General features: G+C 30.8%; 2 protein-coding genes and 1 pseudogene across 3 annotated transcripts; 1 reads left to right on the top strand and 2 right to left on the bottom strand.

The window, feature by feature from the left end:
• The first annotated feature begins 628 nt into the window (after positions 1 to 628).
• LOC149888034 (uncharacterized) lies at positions 629 to 8,754 on the top strand. Of its 2 annotated transcripts, none has more exons than XM_090086961.1 (3): positions 629 to 736; positions 6,030 to 6,178; positions 7,877 to 8,753. In XM_090086961.1, the coding sequence occupies exon 3, from the start codon at positions 7,892 to 7,894 to the stop codon at positions 8,639 to 8,641; it is 750 nt and encodes a 249-aa protein (XP_089943087.1). In that variant the 5' UTR covers positions 629 to 736; positions 6,030 to 6,178; positions 7,877 to 7,891; the 3' UTR covers positions 8,642 to 8,753. The 2 variants fall into 2 exon arrangements, with proteins under 2 accessions (XP_089943087.1, XP_089943088.1); XM_090086962.1 differs by lacking the exon at positions 629 to 736 and adding an exon at positions 7,307 to 7,441 and having other exon boundaries at positions 5,969 to 6,178; positions 7,877 to 8,754.
• LOC149888035 (uncharacterized) lies at positions 3,135 to 5,458 on the bottom strand (annotated as a pseudogene).
• A 998-nt stretch (positions 8,755 to 9,752) lies between the features above and the next one.
• LOC145188778 (uncharacterized) lies at positions 9,753 to 15,873 on the bottom strand. Its single transcript, XM_080065259.2, has 5 exons — positions 14,466 to 15,873; positions 12,585 to 12,778; positions 11,936 to 12,096; positions 10,392 to 10,885; positions 9,753 to 10,147 (listed from the first exon to the last, which is right to left on the bottom strand). The coding sequence occupies exons 1-5, from the start codon at positions 15,624 to 15,626 to the stop codon at positions 10,013 to 10,015; spliced, it is 2,145 nt and encodes a 714-aa protein (XP_079921385.2). The 5' UTR covers positions 15,627 to 15,873; the 3' UTR covers positions 9,753 to 10,012.
• Positions 15,874 to 17,450: the final 1,577 nt, after the last annotated feature.

Raw genomic sequence — 17,450 nt, forward strand, 5'->3', positions numbered from 1 at the left:
AATGTCCAGGTCCCGTTCGGGTATAACCCGATAACGTCGATAAAATCGAGTAGTCGAAATTTTTCAAACACGACCCGACTCAATCTTTCGGGTAATTTAAATAATCGGTACCCGAAAGTTATTGATCCTATCGGTTCCCGATTCGGATTACCCGAACCAAACCCGATTAACGGTAAGAACGGTTTTGTCGGAAATTCTGTGATTCTGTCGGGTATTGTGCAATTCTCATAAAAAATAATTGATATTTCTAAAAAAAGTTACCCAAGTGGAATGTAACCATAATAATCGTAATAATTACATTTTCACTTGGCAGTTAAACAAAATTGAATATATTTCCTTATGCTTTTTCACGCCATCCGTTTGGCAAAATTACTTTATCTCAACCTTTATTTAAAATGCTCGATTCTGATGGGTTGTTATAAAAAACCCAAAGTAAGCCAAAACCAGTAAAAGCAATTGTATACATCGTTGTGTGTCAGAGTTGTTTCCTTTTCCATTTCTTGAAATGATGTTAGAAAGATTGTAATTCTAAAATTTTGAATTTAAAATTGAAAGTGCGTAATAGGGAAAAACATTTTGAAACTGTTTGCTAGCCAGTCAAGTGGTCTGTCATCACAAAATCTAGACGATATTGATACTGAAAACGAAGAAGGAAGTGAATGTGAAAAAGAAAATCCAACACTATCTTCAGATACAGATGACCTGCCTCCCTATGAAAGCGAAGCCGAAAAAACGGGTAATACATTGTTTAATATAATTAGTTTAATTTCTTTGCTTAATGGACCCATGTTACACATGTGAGTGAAAAACTATTTTAAAATGTTTTTGGTCATAAGTTGCAATGTAACTGGCTGTAGTCTACTTTTGTGCAAGTTCCCAATCCACCATTAAAGATGCCAATTGTCAAAAGAAACGTTTAAAGTTGCTAATAATAATAAGTGCTGCTAATGATATAAAGTAATGCAATCTAAAGTTGCAAATAGTTAAAAGAAATGAGAAGGAATAGTTTCAAATAATTCCAAAAATGCAAATAGATGCAAATATTTTGATACAGCCTCAGTAAAAATTGGTTAAAGTATGAAAAATTCTGACTATCTACCCTTAAAGTCAGTCTTTTTGCCCATGAAAGTCTAACTTTTTAAATTCTCTTTTATATTTTTCAGAACAATATATCAATAAATTTTGTTTCTTTGAGCTTGGCTTTTACGAACTTGATATATTGGTCTGAAAAATATAAAAAAGAAATTTCAAAGAGTTGTTGTCAAGTTTGTTCAGCAAAAAAGGGGAAGAAGACTCCGAGATTGAAACATTCCTCGTCGACGACAGCCTTCGGCAATCACAATTTGGAAGCTTCTCTTTGAGGTTTACCAAGCCAAAGAAGCAGAAGAGCGCAACTGGATTGAAAGGAGAACTTTTTGCCTATAAAAATGATGTTGAGGCAGTTTTTGCATGGATGGGAAAGCCAATGCAGTTCTGGGTGACAAAACGGAACGTATATACAATACTTTCCAAGTGTGGCTTTGCTATCCTGAGCATTCCTGCAAGTTCAGCATCCTCAGATGATCTTCTAGAATAGAATTTGTTAATTAAATGAAAATGTTAATCTATGAAAATATTAATCTATAATACTAACATAATATAAAAAAAGTTCTTAAATAAACACATTGATAAAATCTGATGTTGCTCCTCGGCAAGCAGGACAATGGTTTCTTGTACTACTTTGACTGGCATCAGCACATTGCTAGCATAGGCATAGGTTGCGGCAAGGGAAAACAACAACCTGAAGACAAACTTTGATCAGGCAAACTTTGGTTGATCAGGCAAACTTTGCTGAGATTTTCGAATGGTCTTTCCACCAAGTCAACTTGTTCGTTTGATTAGAGCTTTTCATAGACAGTTTGTTCCTGAAAAATGAATAAATTTATAAAATATCTTTAGAAGTAGAAGTTTTTTTTAAAAAGTCATTCGTAAGATAATGGACCTCGGCAGGGTATGATAGGTATAAAAAAGTTAAATTTTGGAAAAAGACAGAAGTAACCTATGAATGGGTCCCAACAGGGGATGTCACCACCTTTCAACAGCAGCAACAAGTCCCCCTGCCTGCCACGAATACTAGGTGTATAATTTACTTTTCTTGTTTTAAATTTCTTATATTGTTTTTTTGCAATCTTGACGCAGTTCCCTTCAAGGTTGGAAGCCATTTCGAGTTTAGTACAACTCAACTTCAGTTGGATAGGTGACTTAACAAAAATTTATATTGGGAGTACAAAGTTTGAAGGATTTTTGTTTTTGTAACTTTGAAGTTTTATTTAAAAAAAAAATTGATGCAACACATTTTATTCAAAGTGTTGTACATTTTTAGGATTTTTTCATCTTTCAGCTTCATACAGATTCTTTTTTGAAAAAGTTTTTCAACTTTTGAGGCAATCCAAGAATCAACCGAACCTTTGGCTTCTTTGTAAGAAGTGAAGGGTTGGTCGGCCTGGCCATGAGTCATCTACCGGAACAATGGTAGTCGGAAGGATCAATATCTGTTGAATACGCCGGGTAGGTAGGACATCCGATTGAAGCGCTTCCAAAGTCTCCTTGAAGATTTTTGCAACATGTGGCCGAGCGTTGTCCTGGTGTCAAAACTGCTACTTTTAACTCCGAAGCTAGTTTTATTGATGGAACTTGTTCTCCATTGCTTCACACAGCAATCGATGTCAATCAGCTTCAATTTTCTTCAAATTTAAACAAAAATGCAGCGCATACTGTAAATTGTGTTCTGTTTGCGCAAAGTTGATGTGTTTAGCGTACAAAAGTTTGTTGCTTAGACTTCAGCGACATGATGCTATAATTCGTAGTTACAAGAATGATGGTATTTGGGCTGACCACATGGGAGCTAGGCCGTACTTTTCATTACGTAATAATTTTTCCGTGCTACAAACGTGGTGTGTTAGTAACACATGCGGGTGGCTTTAGGTAATCAACATGCAAAAGATAAAGTTCCTCCTTTAAAATTGGACATAAGAAGATCTAAACTGCTGCTTTTTCAATCAGAACAAAAAAGTAATATTATGTAATGAATTTATATTTCGTTGAAGCTCGTCCAAAAAAATGCCAAATCCCAGAATTTTCTGTCATAGAGCTATTCATTTTTGAGTGTAATGATTCGGGCACATAGTTAGAACGATGACGAAGGCTATGAGCAGAAAACATCTCCGGAGATTTTTGGAGCATCTTAATATCTTTCAACATAATGAATAAACTTTTTCATTTTTTCTTTAACAACAACATTATTCTAGTGGTTAACTTCGGCTTTAAATTTTTCAACTTCAGGTTTTATTAATTGGCTGACAGTAAGCACATTGAAAAAAACTTACAAGACTATTTTCTTACAACTAAAATGCATCCTACCTGTAGACCAATCGTATTAATCTTTTTGAGAACCCCCCCCCCGGGCATAACGAAATCTGCAACCCGTTACTATTACATTAGGAAAAACAGCTTTGATAGAGTTTCCAATTGCAATTTCATAGCCTGCCGTCTCAATCTCTGGCAATAAAGTAGGAAAAGGTTCGAGAAATTTTTCAAAAATACGTCGGTAGAGGCCTTTTCACCCCGTCACTAAGAAATATAGAACAGGCAGGATTATCATTCCAAACTCAACTGAAATATTAAAAAACTAACCACCATGGATGATTGCTTAAATCGCACGAAATTTAGCACCAACAAAAAGAGTAGTGGTTTTTGAAAAAACAAGAACAAAATATTAATATTAAAAAATGGCCAAATATGATGTTGTCATATCTGGGATTTAAACTGATGAAAAATAACGGTTGGCATTTAATGGCCCAGTGAAAGTTAAAAAGTGCATTATTATCGATAGTTAGCACCAACATTTTATAAAGTAGATCATTTTAGTTTTGACATGAACTCAACTCATTAAAATTGAATAAATTTTTCACAATTTCATTTTTTATATCTCCACTCATTTGATAAATATAACTTCAGTGGTTGTTCTACGGTATTCTTAACATTGTAGAGGATTATAAAAAACTTGTTTTACGCTGTATAGATATATTTTCTATAATGCGTGGAACATGTTTGTTTTGATACATATGGGTGCCTTTAGGTAATCCCTATGCATTCTTTTATTTCCTATTTTGATATTGAAATGAATTATAGCTTAAAAAAGACTTACCTGACAAATATGTCAGCAGTGTTGAAAAGCAATAGAGCAAAGCTATTAATCCTCAAACTCTACGAGGCTTTTGTATGTTAGAAAATGGATTGGATTTTGTATATGTTAGAAAATGGATTGACACCTACATTAGAGGACTGGATGACGTTGTTGTAGATTTGACGCAAAGGTAACTGTGTAGTTAATACCACGTCTCGTATTTTCTCAAGAGCTAGAAAGGTGATCAAAATTTTGGGACCTAGTGGCGCATGTGTGACCATGTATTGTCTCAAGTAAATTAGTTGACATCACTATTTTAGCACTTCGGTCTCAAAGCTGATGATGCTTACACTTAAGATACACAAAACCATTGTTTTCTTTATTTTTGATGTAGCCAAAGTTCCCTGCAACATCAATGATATACTAAGAATAACAAGATGTCTAACTGCCGTAAATCGGCATAAGAAAAAGTGAAGCAAAAATCGGCCATTATGGAGGGGGCAAAATCTTTACGCTATTTATCAAAACAAAACAAATACGAAGCTTTTGATTTGTTAAACTTGCCCCCCATAATGGCCGAGTTTTGCTTCAAAAAATACGCGGAAGTTAGACATCTAGTTATTTTTAATATATCATTGTGCAACATACGCAATTTTTTTACGTTTTTCACCTTCCATTTTTCTATATTCATTTTTTTTTTTTTTAGTTTAATTTTTTAAATTCAATTTTAAAAAAATTATTCTATTTTAACAGGGAATGTTAAGATTCGATAATAAATAGTTTCGATCGATAAAAAGTTCGATTCTCTCATTCTATTTTTATTCGGTTATTCTCTCATTCTATTTCAATTCTAAACAACTCTTCTCTATAAGTATTTGATGCTGAGTTATTCGGTTATGAGAATTTTTTTTTTTTTGATTAAATCTTTTTTGAAATTTGACCGTTTCATTCCTTCCTAAATGCGTTCGATTCTAAAAAATAATAAGTATTTTATCGATTATAAGCAGTTTTTTGACAATTCGGTTCCAGAACATTTTAACGAACTCGATTCTAGAATTGGACATCGGGAATGATACTTTAAGAAAAAAAAATTTTTTTTATAAAAAATGCTTATTAATAAACTTATTTATCCTCAAGATGTGAGAACAAGGCAACAACCAAAAACTTTTTTTGGGAAGCCGAATCAAAGTGTGGAAAAAGTTGCTTTAAAGGTATCACTAGTTTCATTGGAGATTTATGCTCAAGAAATGTTACAATACCAGCTAAGGATATATCATATTTTGGTGCATCCATGTGAACAGGAATGTTGAAAATGTAGAATTGCAATCTTGTATTCGCTACGAGAAAGTTACAATTAAGAAGAAAAAGACTTTCTTTTAATGAGCATTATGTATAAAAGCATGATCAAGCTCATACTTGACTTAATTAGGCTTAGATTGGGCAAAATATTTTTGTTATACAACCAACATTGGAACCTCTTCACTTCAATCTTATGTTGTGAAGCTTTTTTCCTAAATCGCCGAGTAAAATTTGTAAAAATATAATGGGTTTAAATACTTTGTTCTCCATAATGTTAAAAAACATTCTTTTCTGAACATAAAAGTAACTGGAGCTGAAATTTTACAAGTTTTAAAAAAAATTTTTTTTCTACTATTCAAAAAACGTTTATTACCAACTATCAGCTGTATTTACATGAAACGCTCCATCGAAATAATATTATTAAAAATTTATTTCTTAAAAGAACGCGATTAACACCTGACTTAGTTTTAAGTATTAATTAACACTTGACTTAGCTTTAGGTGTTAATTGAATTTGTTTTCATCAATTAAAATGATCTCGCTTAAATGTTTTTGTTATGTTTTAGGTTTTTTACTTCGAAGTGTTAAAGTTGCAGAGCGGTGGCAATTGTAGTACTTTTAGATTAGAAAGACAAATTAACGACGATTATAACAGTCAGAGAAGAGAGATCGCACTCAAGGTTTTTCTCTAACTTTTATGAAGGTATGAACAGAGGTAAGTATCATAAATAAAAATAGAAATTAAATGAAAAACAAAAGTGTGCCTGGGAGATTAAAAACAATAGGGGGGCCTTGAGTCGAGAGGAACTCCTGAAGAGTAAGAACTGTGTTTAAGAGTTCTATTACCTTTTTTAAAAATAGGTCTTGATTACTTTTATTCTTTCATTAAAAATTCTAATGGTAAGTAATTAAGTACTAAAAAATGTGCACACAAGAACGTATATAATATGCTCCAAAGAAAAATGAGTGGATGCTTTAAACATTTATGGTTTTTCAAAATATCCGCCTTTAGGCTATATAACAGCAGCGCATATTTTGTGCATTCCTGCATGAGTTTATCCAATTATTCCGTTGTAATTTTACTCCAACAAGTTTTTAGAAACGTGCCAAGTTGTTTGCGTCCAACTCCTCTCACGTTTTTGCCCAACTCTTCCCACAACAGCTAGATCGGGTTACAATCTGGAGATTGAGGAGGCCATTCCGTATATTTTAGTTATTTTTGTTTCACTTTAGCTGAAATGTAATTCCGGCCTCATTTAGACCAAGTTTGTTCATTATTTATATATTCAAATTTTAATTAATAGATTATGAATTTTTTTAAAGGTGTTTTTACATGCATTTAGATCTTAAACTAGGAATGATTATCGCAAAACGTTGAGGAATAGTTAAAATTTAAAGATATAAATTTATATGTATCATACATTTTTTAATAACATACATTATGTTAATATATAACATAATAATATATATAATATATATAATATATATAATATATATAATATATATAATATATATAATATATATAATATATATAATATATATAATATATATAATATATATAATATATATAATATATATAATATATATAATATATATAATATATAATATTATAATATATAATATATAATGATAATGTGTGATAACATATGTAATGTAGGTTATCAAAAAATTCCCTTAATTCTTAAAGTCAAAAATAATTGACTCAACTATTGAGAGCCTGAATATTACAAAGAATAATGCGTAAGTAAAATAATATATAATATCAAAAAAATTATATTTTGTATTTAATATTCTTATTAAACATTATATTTATAAATTACATTCCTGTATTAAATGATCCTAGAAGGGTCCCCTGAATTGCGTGTACTCACAATGCTCAACTCAACAATGCAGCATGTACATATCTTGCCACAAAAATTGAAAATATGAAATTTGTCAAAATTGTAGGTAGACACCACTGCCAATTAAGAGCTAAAAGGTACATAAATTATGCATACATTATATTTAATTTAATCGTTTATTGCACTTAAAAAGTACATCGAATACTTTGCACTTTAAATGAATAATTTTTTTAACTTTTTTAAAAATCATTTCATTTCTTTAACCTTTTTAAAAATTTATTTCATAGTTTTTCTTTCAAAACAGTTTAATTATTTTCGTTCATATTTCTGTAAAGCCTTAAAAAAATGTACTTCGGTCACCGCTAAGAGCTCCGATCAACGTTATCTTGGGAGGCCATTTTTGGCTTCTACTTTAGTTGAAAAAAATAAATAAATAAATAAAACAATAGAATACGCTACCCAGTTATATATTTTGAGATCAGCGGTTTTAAATAACATAAATTATAATGGACAGATATGCAAATATGTCACTCAAATTATTCAGTCAGTTATAAAATTTCAGTTTTTTTTAGAGCATAATCAAAATTATGAGCGCCCAAAATTTGTTTAACCATTACAGCAATGTTGGACAATCGTATAATCAATTATTGTTCTCTGATGACGACTATCAGAAATACTTTTACGAATGTCTTTCGAAGTTTCTTTCAGCTGAACCAAATCATAGAGTTGTTGATCTTGGAGCGGGAACTTGTGTTGTGGCATTAGAAATTTCAAAGCAGAACGGGTTGAAACATCCTGTCATATGCGTTGAACCCTGTGAAAGTATGTTGGCTGAAGCCAAAGGAAACCCTCTTCTTGAAGTTTTGAATACAGACGCGATGAGCTTTTCGTCTCTTCATATCAAATATGACCGGATTTTCTGCAGAGAAGCAATACATCACATTCCAGAAAACCAACTTCCCGATCTTTTTCAAAATCTATCAAATCAGTTGGAATCTGCTGGATTACTAATAATTGAGCGCATGAAAAGACCCGACAACTTCCCTTGGTTTCAGAAGGTAAAGGAAAAGTTTTATCAAAAGTCTACTGATTTTCTCACTACGACGCTATTAAACAACGGCTTTAATGACGTAAAAAGTCACGATGTTATCTTTCCCGTTCGCATGAAGAAATCGAACCTTTACGAAAAGCTCAAGTCTCGCTACATTTCCACACTGAGCGAGTTTTCCGATGAAGAAATTTTGGAAGGAATTGAGGAGTTAGAAAACTTGTATGGCGATGTTGATGAAATTGAATATAACTACGAACGGGAATATATCGTTGCAAAAGTAGTTTGACAAAATTATTGAGAATAGATTATTACTTAAATATTTTATAAAATAGATTTTTGTTTAACGTACGTTTTATAACTTGGCAAAATAAAAGTGTTTTGTAATAAATACGGATTTTTTCTTTCGCAATAACAGACAGAAGACTCGTAGGTAGGCTTTAGGAAAATTAGTCAAAGTAGATTTTATATTGCCTGGTACCAGTTACATTAACTTTTTTGGTGAAAATCTCAATGGTAGCGTTGCTTAAATTGGTTTGGGGTTGTCTATCTTTCAACGAAGACAATGAGCCCAAACATTTATCATGCAGAGTTTCTCCGAACATTGAAACAAATTCCATTAAGAAAGTATTCACAATCGCCAGATATAAGCCCTCATTGAGTACCTTGCAGTGGTTTAAATCTCTTATATAAAATGCATCTTTTGTAAGGAGATCCACTCCAAAACATTAGGCCAAATCTAAATGAACGAATCCCAGTGGAAGATTTATAGTGCTAAACAAGATGAAGCTTCATTCGTAAGAAAACATCAAGAACAAAGGTTTCATCAGGCACTAATTCGGATGCTTTGCCACAAGATACAACAGAAAACTTTTCAAAGTCATCAAACCAAATTTTATTATCACAATTATATCACAAGTTGTTTTATACCACGTACTTGTTTTATATCACAATTGCTCTTTTATAGATTTCTAAAATGACAACTAACAATTGTTGTTTCACACCAGGAACTTTGGTGACAAGATCTGAAAGAAGCCATTTTAAAGAAAATGGGAAATGAAAAGTACTTCCTTTAGAAAAAATACCGAGAATGTGTTTCTAAAATCCTTCTCCAATGTCAACTCCCAGTTCGCAGTTATTTTTAAAAAAATTTTTCCTTGATCCAAAATGTTAAAACTATTAAAATTTCTTTTTCGCAATAAGTTGATCGACAACCGTGAAAAATAATGTAATCAATTAAAAATGCAACCAAATAATATTGTAACAAACAGTCTTAAAAACGCAAAACCCACTTGGTGGGCGATGTAACATTTGGATGACTCCAGAGATCAAAAGTTTTTTATTTCTTATCTTTAACAGTTTAAATAAGTAATACATTCCATATTAAAACTTCATGAAACTCTTAACTTATACGAATAAACGTGCTATAAAACTACTAATTACAAGCTACCATTAAATAAAGTTAAAAGGGTGAAAGCTATTTTTTAAAAAAAACTGTAACCATTTAAAAAAACAGTAAAAAATGCAGTGCGTGTTAAAACCACATTAAGTTTACAACATATCGCAGAAATTTGCTAAGTATAAAAAAAAACAAAAAAAAACACTAAAATTGTATTAATTAAAAACTAGTAAAAATGTTAAAAACGGACCGTAATTATCATCATTTTTCGGCAGCGTCTCGAATAACATACCACGTGATTTCTAAGGGAGGAAGCTCAACCCAAATTTCAACATTCCATCCCTTATCCAGTGTGTATTGTTGAGGATTTTCATCCTTTTCAGAAATAACTGCGGCCTATAAATAGTTTAGGAAGGAATGCAACTGAGATTTTTTAACACTTTGATGAGAGAATTTAACACAAAAAATTTGGTGCGAAAATTCAAACTATGTAAATAAAACTTGAATTTATATTTATATTAAAAGCCATTAAACTCATTTAGTAGGTAAATGAAACTTATTAAAATGGAGAAAAAAAAAGATTTAAAACAAAAATAAATAACATTTATGCAGAACTTTAAAACTGAAAATGACATTTAACCTCGCTTATTCCGGTGTAATACAATGGCAAAGTTAGAAGTATTGACTGATTTTCAGTTGTTGGATTAAAAACCATAGCTAGACCTCTGTTCCTAAGCCTAGGGTTCACATGCATATATGAATCAATTGATTGCATGTCAGGGCGTCGTACACGGACAATATCACTTGTAATAATGTCACGATACTTCTTGTAAAAAGAAACCCATTTTGTAACCATAGCTTTAGTTTCATTAGTATCATATATTCTGTAACCACGGTAACAAGCAGCAACACCAGCGCCAAGATACTGAGCTAAACCAAACTGGTAGGGTTTTAAATGTTGAGATAAAGGCTCAAAAGCAGCATCATCTCCACCACCATGGTAGTCAACAAGTGGGAGGAACATCCACCCTGCAGTTGGAATATAGTTGTATATTCTATCAAACAAACTTTGCCTGCTGATACTTATGTCTTCCCAACGTGGGAGAGAGTACTGGTTTTCATTATAGCCAAGACCTTAAAGTAAACAAAAAATAAATAACAATTAAAGCAAATACAAAAATAGCAGATAATAAAGATAACTAAACCATAAATATTTTTGATAATGTGTTAGCTTATGAACTTTTGAAAGTCATTTGTGTTTTTGGTCCTAAAGTCGTAAGTGTTTTCCAAGCTCTTGAGAAAAATATTAGAACTTGCTTCAAAGTTCACTTTAGAATGTTTAAGATTATCATGGTTTTACAAACCTAACAGTGCATTACTGGAAGGTTTGACTTAACAAAAATGTTAAAAATGTCTATGATATGAAAAAGATCATAAAACAATAAAAAGACAATATGCTGACCCTACTAATTGCCATTATTTGTTGTCACAGATACTAATTAAAAATCTCACTACTCTCTGTCAAATTATTTTCAAACATACACAAATTAATGAAATAAAATAAAATTAAACAGTTTAAAAACAATGAGGTTATTTGTGGAGCACATTGAAAACACTATTTTGACCAAATTATGTTTTATTAGGCTGAAAAAAAAAAAAAAAAAAAGATTTTTATGTTCCAAAACTGAAGACTGGAGCGTTTATAGTGTTTATTAAAGGAAAGAAAAATTCAGTGAAAATGTTTTTTTGCCACAATTAAAAGCCAAACCACTATAGCAAAACTGCAAACATTCAGAAGGTTCATCATTTTACATATCCTTATGTTTGTTCTTGTTTAATTGCAGTTGTTCAAAAATGAAGTTTGTAAAATATCATGCAGTGATTATTTGCTTTTTGTGTGAAAGCTAACTTTAAATTCCATTTAAACATTGTTTAAAAGTGTTTTAAAAGTGCCAAATTTTTTCAGTAAAAAGCTGTGTGCATGTGGGCAGTTGCATAGTTGTGATAGAAATCTAAACTGTAAACAAAATTCATTCTTCAAATAAACTAGTGCAACAAAAAAAACTATTTTCTAAAAGGCAAAACAAAAATACTTCATAATACTATTACAATAAGATTATGTAATGATAAGTTGTTATGATGATAAGCTATTGTAATTACAAGATACTATAATGGAGTTAATACCTGTTCTGCTACCACCTTGAAACCAATAATCATCAGGCTGATTTATATATATGTTCCTTCTTCGTAGCTCTTTATAAAACTCACCTTGCAGCAATGTCTGCTTATACACTGAGTCGCCATAACCTATATGATGTTCATGATTTTTAGATGCACATGCTGAACTAAAAAAGTCAATTTCATTTTTGCATACAAATTTTACTTCAAAATCATTGTAGATATTGCAAAATGGAAAAACAGTAGCATAGCAGATATGAGTAAAAATCAGAGTGTATAAATTAACTCAAACTTTTAATAATTAATTTTTGTTAACAACACTCAATTTCTGATGTTTGCCAATGTCAGAAGTTGAGAAAAAAAAAAAAAAAAAAAAAAGGCAAATTAAAATTGCGTTTGAAGCTTTTAAAATTGAAATTAGTGTTCAAGTGTCCACCAGTTCAAAAAGATGTAACAGAGATGTGTTACTATAGGCATATAATCAAACCTTCTTCAAAAACTACAATTATATATAAAAGAAGTATTCAGCAAATAGTTTTCAAATCTTACAAATACCAAAAAATGAATGTTTCCTTATATATGTTAAACAAATAAATGTTTCCTTATTTTATACTAAAAACTTAATGGAACTAAATTAAGGTTTTCTTATCATTACCCGCCATAAGGACCATCTGTTTCAACCATAGTCATTCCAGTTTTATCAAGAAATTCAATGAAAGTACTGTATATTTGATCATACCACTTTGATGCAAGACATGCATTACCTAAAGTTTGATTATCTAAGTCAACAATTCTATACTCCGGTTTTAGATCACCACGATCCAATACAATCAAGTCATAACCTCCAACCTATAACATAAAAGTTATACTAATTGATACAAATATACATAGATACATACATAGATACATACATAGATACATACATAGGTACATAGATACATACATACATACATATTTTTGTATGTATGGTATGTATGCATGCATGCATGTATGTATGTATGTATGTATGTATGTATGTATGTATGTATGTATGTATGTATGTATGTATGTATGTATGTATGTATGTATGTATGTATGCATGTATGTATGTATGTATGTATGTATGTATGTATGTATGTATGTATGTATGTATGTATGTATGTATGTATGTATGTATGTATGTATGTATGTATGTATGTATGTATGTATGTATGTATGTATGTATGTATGTACGTACGTAGGTATGTATGTATGTAATGTATGTATGTATGTATGTATGTATGTATGTATGTATGTATGTATGTATGTATGTATGTATGTATGTATGTATGTATGTATGTATGTATGTATGTATGTATGTATGTATGTATGTATGTATGTATGTATCTGTGTGTATAAGTTTTTAAATAGATGTTGCAAAGCATAAATGACTACAAAATAATAAGCAGACAGTTTGATGTTTTATTACAAAATCTTCACCACAAATATCTATGTCAAGGTTATGCTCAAGGCAAACTCAGTCCTTTATAACAAAATTTAAACATAAACCCAAAAGGTAAAATATTGAAGCTTAATATATAAAAAATAAAAGATAAAAAAATACTGTATTTAGTTTAATCTCTGATATTTTAACACCATAGCAAATTCAGCAAAAACAGATCCACAAAAGAAAACTTCTATTCCATAACACAGCTGGGGAAGGAATAAAAAATCTCAAATTTTTTGAAGAATATTACTCCAACTATTATGAAAAATTACAAAGCTACTTGAAACATATTTAACAGAAAACCAAGTGCTTTTCCAAAAGTTCTAGGTAACCAAGATACTTGTGTTTAACTCAAAAAAGTGAAGACATCAATCTAAATGTTCCTAATTTAATGGAATACTTTGTAACCGATAATAACTTTTGTAATGATTTTGTGAAAAAGAATTTAAAGAATTTTTAGAAATGAAAGATTTCATGGTAGAGTATCAAGTAGAGAACTTCTAACATCAGAAAAAAATCATTAAAATCTGAAGAGATCAGAAAAAATTGACTGCACTTTGCCACAAAATTAATTACTCACGGAAGTAAATAAAATATGTTTGAAAGTAACAGCCATGGGAATGTTTGGCAAAGAAAAGATGGAAATGAATCCAAAAAAATTTATTCCTACAGTTAAACACAGAAGTGGCATTGTAGTGGTTTTAGAATCAATTGGAGAAGCTGGAATTAGAAAACTGATCCTTAAAGGTATACTGGACCATTGCAATACCTGTAGATTTTGCAATATAATTTACAGGTATCTATTGACAGATTATCCCTTAAACTGCCTTGGATCTTCTAGCAGAGTAATGTTTGTATGCATACAGCCAAGCTAGTAAAATGGACGCTCCTGTATAAAAAAAAGGTGCTAAAACTACTAATTTTGCAGTTAAATGAGTCTAAATGAATTTCAAAATGAAGTGCACCATTAGTTTAACATTTCTGTAAATACCATTAAAGCCATGAACATGCTTGAACAATGCAAAATTTCTTAGAAAAACCACTGTACTTCATAAAACTTAAATAAATTACCTCAATTCCTTTACTGTTTGCATATTGAACTTGTTCCTTGATTTTCTGAATGTATGACTCATCGGTTGTTTCAAGGTTGAAGCCAGAACCAAAGCTGTATATTAACATTTCAAAGCCAACTTCTGATAGCTGATCTACTGCATTTCGAAATGAACTTTCATCTGTTCTAGTTAAATGAAAAAATATAGGATTTTCTTGAGCTTGAGGAGCTAAAAGTCTAAACATTCTATGTCTAGATAATGCTCTTCTTGTTTCATCACTTGATCCAATTGCTAACTCATGAACATGAAAAGATTCAAATCCATCTGCTGTAAGTGTAATGCATGGAACAGGCAAAGACCTAGATACTTCATAAGTAACATTAACCATAGGCTCAAAAGATCCTGGAAGTCTGTCTTCATGAGGATCAGTTGTCCATTGAATATTTGTACCATGTGGTAGATCAGTTTCAATATAAAACCAATTATATGTATTAAAAGGTCCATCCCAAAATGACTGTTGAGTCCACTGCTGATTTACTGAAAGAATTTCAACTGAATATACAGAAACCTTCACATTTCCATGAGCAACTGGTTCTCCATATATTGATATCCACTTTGACATCAGAGGTATTCCATCATACATTTCATAATGAATGCATATAGACACAAACTGATGATAATAAGGTGCAAACACTGGAGCACGAAAGTAAACATCCAATCTCAACCCTTTTGGAGGCCATGAGATATCTTTTGGGGCTCCCCGCATAGGAGTGTAAGGAAACGGTGCAACAGGATCAGATAATTTATATCCTACATATTGAAAGCTTTCGGTCGCAGCACGTAAACTTTCCTTTAATGCTGTACGATTCAAATAACCTCTAGGGATATTAGTTTTTACTTTCCCAACTGTGTAGACCTTTCCATCTAACCCAACTATAGCCTCAGCATTTAAGGCACGTAAAATAGAAGATTGTTTCTCATGAGAAAAATAATCCACAGTGGTGAATCCCGGACTTGTCAAGAATGTTCTTGTTATTAAGCCATTACTAAGACTCAAAGTGCCATCCTCACCCTCGGTCAGTGTTGTTTTAATTTTTACATCTGCTACTAGCCAATCTGAAAATTTTGCACAAGTAACAACAATCAAATGTAAAGCAATAAAAAAATTGATTTTATTCATATCCGACTCGACTAAAGGTGCTCTAGGTTCATGCCTCCTTCAATCTAATTACTCATAAAAATGTAATTACCTACGATGCATTTATTTCGTTTAAAGTGACGTCCGAAGAGTGACGTAAAAATTGCTGATTCCGAGCTTTGTTTTCCAAACGAAAGTTTTAATACAAATCCAATTAAAAATGTAAAATATTAAGGCCGATAGGAAATGGAGGAAAGTTATCATAAGCCGCCATTCATTGAATTGTACAAACAACCGTTTTAGCACATCTGTACTTCGCTGAATACAGCTGTCACTTTTTAAAGCTGCCTCGATAAAGACACGCCTATCTTGAGTGGAATTTTTTTACCCTATTTTTTAAAAAGAGACACTCTAAAGAAACGGAAGAAAATTAAAACCTCAATAAATATCAAACAGTAATCAAAACTGGTTATACAAAATGAAACTAAACATTTATTGGGTAAAAGATTATTTTTTTGCTACAAGTTGTTTTTTTGCGGTATTTTTTTGAGAAAAATACTTTAGAATACCTTACAAGTTCTGACGCGTTCGTAAAACATGTAAAAAAAAAAGTACGTAAAACCGTTCTGGATAAAGATTTTATATTTGTCATTTAACTATAACTAAATTTTAGTGCTAGAAATTTCCCTTCGATGAAACGAAAATCATTTTTATTCCTATTTATGGAATTAAATTAGCTTATTATGTGTTTTTAATATTAGAAAATAAATTATCTTTTACATTTTTGATTCATTAACGGTAATATATTAGTAATTCAAGTAATAAACGACTTTTAAGTTTTGCCAACATTGAATCTCGGTTTTTTTGCAGTAAAAAATACTGTTTTTTTGCAGCATTTTAACCGGAATACATAAAATTTGCATAATAGGTTTTTTTGAAGACATTTTTTGATTAATAAAGTAATTTAAGTAAAATTTACACTGCAATCAATTTGCGCTGGAAAATTATAGGCGATTTAAAGTAGAAGCAATAACTGTAGCTTTATTAGGTAAAATCATTTCTTAAAAGAAATCGTAGTATATTTCTTTGTATTCCTAAGTCTGTAAGCAGAGCAGCAGCATTAATTCCAGCGAGAATTTTAATGTAGTCATTTTTTAGATTTCTGCAAAAAACATTTTTTTTTTTTTACCGCGAAAAGCAGATTTCATACCGCAATAAATAGATTTATCAGTTTACTTCGTCATTTCTTAAGACTGTGAAAGTCCAATTAAAATGGGGTGAGAACATAATTAATATTTTCTTTATCGCACTATTTTGTACATGCTTCATTTAAAAAGAGCATATGACTCAAGAGTTATGAGTGCTCAAAGTTTTTAAGAACAGAAATTTATTCATGAGAACTAACCCTTGTAGGTCCGTATAACAATTTTACATAATGGAAATGAATATCAATTTGCAATTAATAGAATCTGTAAAATTAGAAATATTAAATATTTTTTGTTCCGAAGCTTCTGTTATTAAAAATTTTTCCACGACTTTCTTTCTAAAATTTAGTTTCAAATTTTTGCAAAGTTGCGGCAAAAGGTGGCTTAGAAAGAAGAGAGGTAGGTAAATTTTAGGGCTTTTTGTTTTTAAGATCTAACATATAATTCAAGAATGGCAAAAAATATTCGAGAATAATCCGAAAAATGAAAATAACCTCTTGCTATATTTTAAATTTTAAAAATGTCGATGAGAAAAAAAAATAGAAACAGTTTTCAAACTATTAATTTTTAAACTTCATCAGATTGAATGTCAATATTGGATCACAGATTTTACACCGGTTGATCAGTTTTAAAGCAAATCTACTTTTGCAAAATTTACCTT

The sequence above is a fragment of the Hydra viridissima genome, unplaced genomic scaffold, assembly GCF_058129835.1.
Source record: "Hydra viridissima isolate aposymbiotic clone 2 unplaced genomic scaffold, HvirCarnegie_v1 scaffold_5, whole genome shotgun sequence".
NCBI lineage: Eukaryota > Metazoa > Cnidaria > Hydrozoa > Anthoathecata > Hydridae > Hydra > Hydra viridissima.